This window comes from Atta colombica, unplaced genomic scaffold, assembly GCF_001594045.1.
Source record: "Atta colombica isolate Treedump-2 unplaced genomic scaffold, Acol1.0 scaffold53, whole genome shotgun sequence".
NCBI classification, from domain to species: Eukaryota; Metazoa; Arthropoda; class Insecta; order Hymenoptera; family Formicidae; genus Atta; species Atta colombica.
Window position 1 is genome coordinate 366,663 of NW_017259543.1, and position 12,766 is coordinate 379,428.

At 32.7% G+C, this 12,766-nt stretch overlaps 3 protein-coding genes across 5 annotated transcripts in view; 1 reads left to right on the forward strand and 2 right to left on the reverse strand.

The window, feature by feature from the left end:
* Nucleotides 1–118, reverse strand: part of LOC108691859 (catenin delta-2) — a 62,775-nt gene extending 62,657 nt beyond the window's left edge. For both annotated transcript variants that reach the window (XM_018199793.1, XM_018199792.1), the window contains exon 1: nt 77–118. The gene's annotated coding sequence lies outside the window, so the exon portion shown is untranslated. The remainder of the gene's footprint in view (nt 1–76) is intronic.
* A 2,603-nt stretch (nt 119–2,721) lies between these two features.
* Nucleotides 2,722–6,698, reverse strand: LOC108691855 (replication factor C subunit 4). Of its 2 annotated transcripts, none has more exons than XM_018199786.1 (6): nt 6,526–6,698; nt 5,084–5,359; nt 3,942–4,335; nt 3,739–3,852; nt 3,520–3,603; nt 2,722–2,905 (listed from the first exon to the last, which is right to left on the reverse strand). In XM_018199786.1, the coding sequence occupies exons 1-6, from the start codon at nt 6,639–6,641 to the stop codon at nt 2,819–2,821; spliced, it is 1,071 nt and encodes a 356-aa protein (XP_018055275.1). In that variant the 5' UTR covers nt 6,642–6,698; the 3' UTR covers nt 2,722–2,818. The 2 variants fall into 2 exon arrangements, with proteins under 2 accessions (XP_018055275.1, XP_018055276.1); XM_018199787.1 differs by lacking the exon at nt 6,526–6,698 and adding an exon at nt 6,417–6,447.
* Nucleotides 6,699–10,205: 3,507 nt separating this feature from the next.
* Nucleotides 10,206–12,766, forward strand: part of LOC108691857 (lipase 1-like) — a gene marked incomplete at its 3' end in the record, with an annotated part of 8,158 nt that continues 5,597 nt past the window's right edge. Inside the window, exon 1 of the mRNA XM_018199790.1 lies at nt 10,206–10,397. Within this exon, the coding sequence (XP_018055279.1) occupies nt 10,206–10,397 (192 nt within the window). The remainder of the gene's footprint in view (nt 10,398–12,766) is intronic.

Here is a 12,766-nt window from a genome sequence, read left to right on the forward strand (position 1 = left end):
CATGCGGAAGAAGTACGTATATACTGCTAATATCCGTGGGATATACTCGCGGGCTAAATTGTCTCTCCCGACTTACCTTTTCTACGACTCGCTACTCCGCTCGCGACGTATCCCGTCACATTCCACGTATCAGCCGTGACACCCGTTACTGCCGCAGGTAATACGATCCGCCTCGTGACTGCCGTCGTTGTTGTCGAGTGATCCCGCAAGCCTGCCGGTACCATCCACGCCTTTATCCGCAGCCGGAACGCGTTATCACGTATTGGAGACGGGGACGGCCGAGTCGGGACGATTTGATCGAAGAAAGGGACACGCGAGTTTGTCAAATCCTTTCGGAAGGCGAAATCCTTTCGATCCTCGCGATCTAACAAAGCGACCGTGGCACGAGGTCCTGTCAGGCCACGCGCTTCCTCAGGACCTCGATGCGCACATGGAGGCGCACCGGCTGTACCGTTTCGAGTCCTCTTATCCCGGTTAACGGACGATCCTTCGAATGTATTGAAATTCCACTGAATCGAGGAGACCAGGCGAAATCGACGCGCCTTGATTCGTCGTCGAGATTAACGCTGCCTATCTCCCCTGTCCTTTTTTCGCAGAGACGGAACGACGGGCAGAGGACCGTCAGGATCGCGCAAGATGCACCGCCGCGCCGAGGCATGCACCGCAACTAGCCGCCCGCTTCGCCGGTTGGATCTCCCCTCAGGGCGCCGAACATCTCTCGTGGGAAGCTGCGGCTCGCAGAACGTCTTCCTCTTCTGCCCTCCTTCGTTTTAGCGTCCTTGCGACGGGAACATACTGCGATCCTCCTCCAAGTGTCCCACCGCTCGCGTTTAATATTTCTTCTTAATGTACCTCCGCGAGATCCCCGGAGTAAAATGGACCTCCGTTAAAGGGACAGTAGATCTCGTAGAGTCGAAGCAATGCACCTTCGTGCCTCACAACGAGACTGAGTCGTTTTGAGGTGAGTCGTGAAACGTCAGGAAGTGTCACGAGGATCCAACAGAAATCGGCCTCCTGCTGCTGGTCCTGTTCGCCGAGGAACGCGGTCAGCACGCCTTTCTCGCGAGTAGTTCTCTCACTCTCTCTCTCTCTCTCTTTTTCTCCCTCTGTGCCTCTCTCTCTTTCTCTCCTTTCTCTCCGGAAGTCACGACCTCTACGCCAGCGGACGAGAGAAAGAGAGGGAGAGATATCGCCGAGGAGAGAAACGACGTGATTCCTCTGAAACGTCGTAGTTACTCCAAAACGACGTAGTGAAGGACGATGCTGCAGCGGCGGCAGCGGCGGCGGCGGCGGCGTCGTCGTTCACGCCCCCGTTCCCCTTTCTTTCACGACGCGACACCGACCACGGGGACGCCGTTCGCACGGGCGGGGAGGAGGCGTCGGCGGCGACCTTCCACCACTCGCGGAATAACAATGATCCACCCACGTTATCGGGAACGTGGAGACGTGGCTCTGTCGTGTCGTGAAACAAGGCTAGACAGCCGCTCTAGAGGTACAGAGTACGGTGATCGGAGGAGGGGGGAGGGGGAGAGGGCGGAGAGCAAGAATGAGAGAGCGTTAGAGCCGTTTTCTTTCGGAGTGAAAAGAGAATCCGAACTACTCGCGCGACGCGAGGTATCCACGAAAATGACGCACGTGCGGCTGAACGCGGCCACCGGCTTGTCGAACACGTAAATGCGCACGTTGTCCTTCTTTTTTTTAACCCCTTCACGAACGACACGTCCCCGAAGAGAGCGAGCGGCGACGGCGGCGGTCTCGCGGCTCTCGCCTCCTTCCTCGCCAACGCCTACACGATACACATTGCACGCAGTAGCAACGACGCCCCTACACGCCGAGCATCAGTGGTGCTCAACGAACGGCGTCGGCGCCGAGACACTGAGAGCCCCGTTCCCACTGACGCCGGAATGGATTTTCTTCGTGTAATTGAGGACGTTTCTTTTTGTACACGTTCGGAATTTTTTTTAGAGTTTATTATAATTTGTATACGACGCTTTAATCGTTCGTGACGCTTTGTTTTTTTGAAGTCTGGAAAATTAAATTCAAAGCGAAGTATAGGGATATTTTAGATGCGCGTTTGTGAGATTGGTCAGCATCAAGCTCCTAGATTTTCTAGTAAATGTGGCGCTACTGTGTCTAGTTTATTTTTAGACATATATATATTCCTAGATAGAGAATATCTAGATGTGCTAGTTATATTTTATATCTTGGTGTTTTTATTCCCTAGCTAGCTAGGAACTTTAAAGCTCATCAGGAGACCTCTGTCGGAAACGAATTTCTTTTTTAATACTAAAATTATACTAAAATACTGAGAAAACTCGCAATGGTGATATTTGTAATCAAAGGTCTTTCTAGAGCAATTTGAAAAAAAAAATCGTTTTAATATCTGCACTAAGTGCAGTCGAGGTGTAGATTTTATTTATTACATATTCTAAGAATTAAATTGCAAAATTTATGTACTCTGTTCGAACTTTCGTTACTTCGTAAAACATGAGGCAGAAGAAATCTCATGATAAAATATTTCTAAGATAAAATGCAGATATGTATCGCAAATAAGGTGTAATGAGTTGATCTGCCAATCTTTAAAAGATTAGTTATTTTCCTTAGAACTTCCAATTCTAAAATATTTGAAAAAATTTTGTTTGTACATTTTAACAATCTTAACTATTCTTTACATTGATATACCTAAAGATTATAAAAGGTCAATAAATCATAAAAAACGTGAACAATTCTATGAAAATATATAAAATCTTTATAGTATTTACATAACGTAAATCTACTAATATAAATATATTATATAAAGGAAAATTAATTTTTCTTATCATTTGCAAGCCATCAAGGTAGTAGAAAACACATTTAACAATTGTATATATTCATCGCTTCCTTCTGTTAATCTGTAATCACATTCCTAAAAAAGAAATTTTTTTCTTATTTACATTGCGGTTTATATATGAATAACTCAATTTCTATCCAGAATTTTCAAATTCTTTAAAAGATGCCGAATTTCCTACGCCTGTTAAATCTCTCATAACAGTAGAGTCCCTTCTGCTATAGAGACTGATCCGAGGCGTATTATATTACTAATATAGAAATAGCGGCGAACATAAAAAAAGTTAAAGTGCAAGCTAAAGTAGAGCTATGTCATCAAGTTTCGACTAAAGAAGTGATGAATCTTTCAAAAATTTTTTTACATTTACAAACTCAATTTGTTGGCAACAAATGGCTTTTCAAATCTTAAATATACAAGTGGTGTATAAAGGTCAGGAATATTTAAAAAGAGATCGGCGATCTTTGCTGAACAATTCGGCAGTCCAAAGATTTTTATTCTGTAAGCATAGCATCACAGCCAAAACGTTGAGAGAAATATGAGCATATGAAGATGGAATACTCAAAAAAAAGAAACCTAAATTAGAATTAAATTTATACAGTTCCGCCATTACTGAAATTCTGGACAGAAATTGAATTATTCTTGTATTATTTTTTTTTGTGTATGTATACACATTTATATAAAAAGCCACTTACACCGAGCACATTACCAATTATCGCCTTTTGTTTGTCAGTTAATTCATCGGAGAAAATAATTCTCTCGTTTAATTGTTCAATTACCTGAAATATAACATAAATAAAATTAAACAAAATTGACTTAAGGAATATGCATGATAAAATTATTTATTACTTTTCTATTATCATTATTTAATAAATTTTTTATATCTAAAATGGCAAAAATAATTAAGACAGTACCTTTGCTCCTGGATATCCTTCTAGCAGCAAATTTTCAAGTGACTTCTGGACATTAATGTAATTCCCTTTTTTACAAGCGTCCCACAGTAAATTAATTTGTTCATCAGGAATTAACTAAAATAATAAATACATAATTCGCAATTACTCAGTCTTGTCATATAAAACATCTCTATTCTCTAATTTTTACAGGAATATATATTTACCCCAATAACATCGAGTGCATCATCTGCGGTAATCTCATAGTCTTTTCCCTTCAATCGCGTGATCGATTGTAAACACATGACAGCCTGTCTTAAATCACCACCTGATGCTTCAACGATTTTTTCTAAGACACTTTTATCGGCCTTTAGATTTTCTTCATTGCATATGTATTCAAGCCTGGCAATACTCTTCTCATCGCTCAGCGGCTTAAATCGAAATTTCGTACAACGCGATGTTATCGGCTTGATGATTCGCGACAGGTAATTGCACACTAAACAAAAGCGCGTACTGTGTGACTCTTTCTCCATAATTCGACGAAGGGCTGTTTGCGCGGCACCAGTCATACTATCTGCCTCGTCTAGGATGATAATCTTGAATGGCGGACATTTCTTTCCGCTGTAAATATAAAAAATTAATGTTATTCTTGTATTTTACTATTTTATTTTTATCAATTTTAATTGAATAAGAATTATATTATGCCTCAGATTTGCACTTTTGATCATAAACTACAATACAGCGCACGAGATGTTCAAATGAGATGATCAACTCTCAAATATTCGCGTCAAATTAATTTTATATTCGTCAATAATAGAATAATTTTGTCAATAATAAAAAATATAAAAAATTTACAATGTAATTAAAAAAAGAAGATCACATTTAGTCAAAATGCAAATGCTTAATGATATTTTTTTTTTGTTAATTTTACAATTTCTATTACTATTTCTATTACTATTCTATTACTATTATTTAAGTTTAAGTAAACGCGCCGATTAATCATCAATTATTTTTTTCGCAACTTACGCAAATATTTGAAAATTGAAGTTGTTTGCTCATTTGTCTCAGAAGTTCACTAATCTTGTAGTTCTTTCTGCAATTATGAGCATTTTTTTCTGTCTTGTTGCTAATAAGAGATACTAAAACACTTCATTAGTTCTCCTTGATAAACAACAAAGTGCCTTTTTCTGAACAATCTTTTGCACTGAAATTCTGTAGTCATCAGACCTTTTACTGGTTCATCATTGGCATTAGTCATTTAATTAAATAATTTTTTATATTATTATCACAATTCATTATTGTAAATTTTTACAGAGATTTGCAAAAAGCCACTATAGCTTTAGATTAAGAAAAGTTTGCTTAAACTTACTCTGGTCCATTAGGATTAGCTCTGCGCAAAGCAAAGGATTTGATCTTTTCTCTTACAACCTGAATGCCTCTGTCATCAGAAGCATTCAATTCCAGTATCCTGTCCTTGTACAAGCTACCAAACATCTGCCTCGCGGCTGCATGGATGATGCTAGTCTTGCCTGTACCTGGTGGCCCATAAAACAGCATATTGGGAAAATCTCCATGTTCCATTGCCTGCCGTATCACGTTCACCACCTCTGTTTGTTCCACAATATCGTCGACATTTTTCGGTCGGCTTTGAACAAAATATGAATAAAATGAAAACATTTATCCTCAAGCCTAATTCTTTTCATTTTCTTACATTAAAAGAAAAATCATAATTTCTAGATAAAAATATTTAGATAAAAGAAAAGAATGAAGTATAACCTTTTGAAGCTAAAGTCGAAATTTGTAATATAGTTATTGATACTGGCTCTATGAAACAACCTTGAGGAAAAATTAGATATTATTGATTGCAACTTATAAACCATTAAAAATTTTAGCTCAAAAATTTGACATTGCTGTGAATTATCCTTTGTTTCTTTTAAACTTGTATATTGCCAGTAATCAATACTTGACAATGTAAATAAAGAATTTTAAATAAATGAAAAAATATAAAGTACCTATTATATTTTTAGACAAAGCTGTACTTAATGTACATTAAAATGCACTAATTAATTTCAAGGAAATTATACAATTCATATAGAAAAAAATTTATGTGAATATTAAGATTATTTTATATTTTAATTTAAATTTACAAAGAATATCATTGAGTGAGTCTAATAGATCTATCAATTTCGAAAGAATATAATTTGAGTCCACAGATATCTGGAATCTTTGAGAAGACATAGGGATATTTTCTGAATATCTTTAGGACATCTCTTGGAAATTTATGCCATAGGTGATAGTCCATCTAGACAAACTTAGTTGTGTAATCATATATAAAGAAAATGATCCAATCATAATTCTCTCATAAGGACTTATGTAAAATGCAACTGGATAATTTTCTTTATGTATATATTTATACAATTGTACAAATTTATCTGAATAAACCTATGAATACATCTAGATCTATCACCAGTTCCGGAAGATTAATAGCAATACTGGTATTCTGTAATTTTTAATGCTAATGTTGATATGATTATATTATCGTTGATGTTATATGATTAAAAAATATAGTTAGGATTATGGCAGCAAAAACTTCGAGCAGTAAAATGTAAGCAGTAAACTAATTGATCAATTATCATAGTAGAGACCATAATATAAACAGTGATAAATCCAACATGTTGATTTTTTTATTGTTTATGTCTTACTACTCCTTTTGTTAAATTTTTCTGTGTGCCATGGCCCTTACAGAATCTCAGTGCGGAATGTCTGTTTCTACGTGAAAGGTCGAGAGGTTAATCTTGCCTTAGCACTCACTATTTTTCTACCCATGGTGTTAGATTCTTCTTGTTGTCCTTAATTTGAGAGGTCGATGGTTTCTTCACCTCCGCTGCCGGAGCACCCAGTTTTCCGGTTTTCAGGAAAGCGTGCATCTTTAATTCCAATTACAACTGCGCATTGCGGCTGGAACCGGCTTTCTACGAGCTCTTTCCCGCCTATTCATCACCATCTAGCTTTAAGGGCTGCGCACAATGAAAGAAGCAATAGGGAACAGGAAACAAAGAATAAAGGCTTAAAAACAGGCACAAGCAACAGAGAATAACGAACCATCCAATCAGAGCTAATGTGTATTATATTATATATCAGAGCTCTGATTGGACGGCTCGTTATTCCCTGTTGTTTGTGCCTATTGTGTTTAAGCCTTAAGAATTTCAACCTATCAGAAATCATGTATTATGGAATACACAATTTCTGATGAGTTCTGATGGGAAATTCTTATTCTCTGTTCTCTGTTTCCTTTCATTGTGCGCAGCCCCTTAAACTAAAGTGATTAAGAACTGATTATATTGTACTAATTTTATGATTTATTAATTTTGTAGACGTGTTTATGCATTTATAACTTAATAATTCTCGATTTTTCTTTAAAATTGATTTCAGTATTATTGTCAAAATTTGATTATTAACAGAAATGATAACTGGCGGAGAAAAAATTGTAATTTTTCTGTAATAAATAGGATATTATAGCTTTACAAGTGTGTATATTTATTTATGAAACATTTATTGTACGTAATAAAAAATCATGAATTTAATAATGAGCTTATTCAGAGAACGAAAATGGATTGAAATTGTTTTCTATCCGAATGCGTATTTTAAATAGCGAATACTTTTTTCAGATTTAATTGGATTCAATTGGATTCAGATTGAAAAACTGCATTTCCTATTCAAAATTTTGAATTGAACAATATTCACAATGTGTGCTGTACACAGAAAAAGCTAATATTATTTTTAAATTGAAAGGTATAGAGGTATGCTCCATGCAATTCCTATAAATGAATAAAAATGCATTCAGGATTGAAAAGCATTCATTTTTAACATTCGTGAATATTTCTGAAAATCTGAATCCATTTCAATTCATTTCAATTCATTCTCGTTTGCTGGATAAATGTTTATGTTAATAATAGAAAATTTATATCAATTGTCGGTAATGTTCTTTAATTACTCTTTTTATACCATCAAAAATTTGCCCAGGGTTGACGATTTTTAATAATATCTCGTCGGTGTTCACATTCACTGCATCGTGATTGGCTAAAATAGAACTGGCAATTATAAAGGTGTCTTTTCGTTCTCCATTTCCAGAGTGTTGCCAATTAAATAGAATTTCTTCCAGAGATTTGAAGATTTTTTTCTTTTTATACTAAGATATTTTGAAGATACAAAAAGTTTAGGAGAATTTCCGTGTGACTTTTGGAATGAAAAATACCAAAAAAGCCCAAAATATAAGCTAAAATATCGAAAAAAATCGCAATATAAGAGAGATAATTTTTGAACAGACTTGGCAACAGTGCCGCATGCAGCTTTGCAGCTTTTAATCATATGTTAAATCAAAGTGAACTTAAACTTATACCTTAAACTATAAAAAATTGATCATTCACAATCGAATGGGAGCAGAATAATTGACTCCATTCTCCTCACATTCGACACTGTGATTGATTAATTTCTCATAACGAATCATAATCCAATCAAAGTTATGATCTCACGTTTTAAAACGCTCGACTGTGATTGGCTGATTTGCTTACGGTCTTACGATTACAACTAAAATTTTTGTATGCGATGGCACTAATCATGATGAAAAGTAGTGGAAGGAAGTCAAGTTCGTTTTCGAAAAAAATTTCAAAAAAATAAGTATTTAAATTCTAGAGATCTTTCACCACTCCCGCTGATCAATTTCATCAACAATCCTCTTTTCTTCGTAAATATTATATTCACCCACCAAAAAACCATTGTAAATTATAGGGTGCAGCCCACTTGGCGTTACAAATGCTTCGGAAGCATGATGACTGATCAATCAGAAGAAAGAATTTCACTAATTGACCAATCAAAAAAAATCCTTCGAAGCATTTGTAGCAACAAATGGACCGAAATCATCATAATGGCTTACTCGTTTTTGCGGATAAGTATTTATATATTTATTGTTTTACATTTTTATATTCTTGTCTCTAATTATTTTACTTTATTTTGTTAATTATTCGACATCAAAATACAATTTTCAATACTAAATCTTGCCGTTCACTTCATCAGGACGAGATTCATGAAACGTTAGCAATGGATCACTACACGGCGATAATCCATAAACCCTTTGGCACTTTTAAAGATATCTACCTTGATAGAAAAATTAATATTAAAAGCTGATCAGATTATGCTGTAAATTATTCTTTTATGATAAATGTAATAAAAAAAGTATTATTACTCATCATATAATAACGTTCTTTTGCCGAAAAAGTTTTTTTCTAAGGTTATTAATATATGATTCTAATAAATGTGTTTCACTAAGAGATAATATTAAATGAATATCATTAATATCATGAATATCATTAATATTAAATGAATATCATATTGTAATGTATTTCTCAATTCTTTGTATTAATTTTTGTTACATAATATATCGAATAAATTAAATTTTATTGTATTGTATAGTCTTACAATTAATAGAAGGATAGAATTATAATTAGAAAGAGTAAATAAAACAAAATTTAAGATGTATCGCTTTTCAACATATTTTTAACGTCATTAAATAATTAATTCTTAATCAGATTACGTTTGTGTTAGTCTATGACAGCAAAGAGGAAGTACTCATGTTTAGTGTCCTCTTACGCTTTTATATTGTAGCTTATATTTATTTTTCGTACTAAAAATGACTCAAATCTCGGATCAAAATGTCTCTCAGTTAACTTCATTAGTAAGTACATTCCAATTATTTGTAAGTTATATTATTTTATAGAAATATGTATTATTTATACATCAACCGTGGAAGTTCATGTTAGCATTTTACTTATAATTTACTTATAATTTATTCTTAGATCCATAAAACTATATTTTTTTTATTTTTATATATTAATAAGAATTAAAACGGTTTCTAATCTAAGTCTAATGAATTTCTTTGATATTTTGATATTTATTTAATTAAGAAAAAAATCAAATAATTAATAAATATACTAATATCAACTTGTAGATTCTTACGATTCGTAGACATTTAGAGAGCGGAACGAGGAATCTAGCGTAACTAAAGTAGCGTAGTAATTAATGAATGTGTTAGCAGAATAAGTAGCTTTGCAACGTAAGATTTTTTAAATATAATTGGTTCTTGCTCTTAGTTCGCCACTGAATCTAAATGTATAAACCAATCGAATAAAAAAGTATTTAACTTACGACAGTTATAAAGCTGCTATTTCTACTGGATGCAAGCCCTCGGATTATCATTCACATACAAATATCTAGCGTGTTACTGCGTTCTGATATCCCCGTAAAATTCATTATATAACAAATATATATGTAAATTAGTTATATATATATATAATCTCGTGTACAGCTTTACTTATTCATATAATCTTTATCTGCACAGTATATGTTAAGTCACAGTTATATCATATTTATGTCGCATAATTCTGTCGAAAGTTGCAAGTTACAGTGATTTTATAATCTCGAGTATCGATATCATAATGAGAATCGACATAAAACTTTCATCCATTGTTCTGCTTACTGTAGTGTTCCTGGAAGCAAGGGTACATGGTAGGGAAGCGTCCCTTCGGAAAGTATTATTCAACTATCTGTTTCCTAAGGATCCCGGTACAGTGAGAGTAAGGAGACTAGAAGAAGTCAAAACAGTGAACAACATATCTATATTAGATTTCGTAAGTAAGTCTTTTATTAATATTTTGTTTAGTTAAAGGTATGCTCGGCAAAATAATTTCGTATTTAAAAGGTAAATTCTAAGCAGAATATTTATAATAATGACAAAATGATGTTGAAATCGTAATTAAAAGTGAATTTTTTCTTGAGTATCATACGTTCCAGAATTGATAATGATATATTTTACCGATAATTTTTTTATATAATAACATACATAAATATACATATATATAAGTATATAAAAATATCAATATAAATAAATAATTCTGTATGAAGTATTTCTATGCATATACAAATTTTGATCCGCCAAAATAACATTTTGTCGGGATTTTGCTGAAAATTTGTTTACAAATGTTGCAAGTAGTTTGTCAAGATGAGTAGCAGATGATCCTCATTTGATGCAATATTGCAAACAAAGAAACACACAAACTATAGTAAAATAATTTTATAGTAACTTTGCGGCAACAATTGTAAAAGTGTTCAATTATATGGCAATATTTTTAAAATTGAAGCAATTTTGTTTATCATCAAAAATACAAATGTGGCAAAATTATGGCACATAAATTTTATTTAGCAAATGTTTTTGCTATTATCATGACAATATTACGACAAGAATCAGCAAATAAATTACATAGCTTTTGTTATCCGGATTTATAAGTACGCTAAAAGATTTTAAGGGATGATTCCTCACACAAATTCGGGACGAATACTTCATATGACTAAATGTCCGAAACAGCTTAATTTCAAAGATACGTGTTAAAGTTAAAAAAATTCATTTTTTTATTTTGATAATTATTTGGATTATTTGATGAAATTTTATACATATATTTGAAACTTGAATCTTTTGAAACTATACTATATATATTATTTTTTTTTTCAAGGGATGGATCCGAGAGAGAGAGAGAGAGAGAGAGAGAGAGAGGATAAACGGATAAATTAATCATATGAAACGATTTTGCAATGTCAAATTCGAATTTATTTTCTTTCTCGAAAATGACTCATTCTATTGAAAATATTAAAGAGATCTTTTTTCAGCTGATTCATCTCATTTGTCATAAAAAAAACCTAAGAAAAATTAGTGATGTATCAGTTTTTTTCATAAAAAAGGGTACTCGCTTATTCTTGGATCTGCTCCTGATTATAATAAAAAAATAATGTAGTAATAAAACAACATTGAAACAATATAATTTTTTGTAAATAATATTAAATATTGAATTTCAATAATTTTTGGTATTCAGAAATATAAATATAAATACATTCAGGTTTTTTTTATTTAATTAAGATAATCTCAAATATTTTTTATAAAAGTTCTTATCGAATATATCTTGACTTTAACATACGGATCTGTGTCAGTATTTCTAGAATTTTTTGTTTGTATTCAATTTTTACAAAGATGATGTCAGGTTTGTTATTCAAAAAAACAGTTATATTTTTAAAAAATTGTTTTCTCTAGTCAATCTTATTAAAGTAGTTGAATTCATTAAAAATATTGAAAATAACATAAAAAATTGTTAGGATAAAAATGTTAAAGTTAAGAGCGCAAACAGCCAGTTGATCTAATGTTTCAGTTTATACACAAATATCACGTACGTTTCGATCAATACATTCAGGTCAGCTACGACTTAAAATTTGTCAAAAGATACATGGTAGTAACCGACGACTCATTGTTATTTTTACCAAAAACATGATATTTTAATGCTGCATTTACTGTTAAGAGATACATAATGGTAACTGGATTTCAATCGACGATGCGTGAGGAAGATTACACAGATTTTATATTAGAATATTATTAGGAGGTGGGAAGAGTATTTGAAAAACATGTTAAAATACGTATTTAAATACATTTTTTATATTTTGTATTTCATATTTGAATACTTTTTTTGAGAGTATTTTGTATTTTGCATTTAAATACTTTTTTTTAGTATTTTGTATTTTAAATTTGTATATATAAATACTAAATATATACATTCAAATTGTAAAATATAAAAATTTGTTTGATTAAAGTTAAAATCGCCATTATTCAATCTAAAGTGAGTTCCATTTCATGCATGATGTGAATAATGCATCATTTATCCTTGTTTATATTACTTGAACAACCTTTAGTGTTATGTCTGAGCCAAGAATGGACAATTTGAAATATAATATGTATCTAAAATATTTAAATACTTTTTTATTTTATTGAGAGTATTTTATATTTTAATACAATTTTTTTGAGTATTTTGCTCATTCCTGGATATTATATCCAAATGTAATTTAATATGTAGATCTTTTTTTTAGTATTATTAGTATATATTATGTATTAATATATATTGAAAATGATCTGAATGTATTGATTGAAACGTATGTGATATTTGTGTATAAACTAAAACAT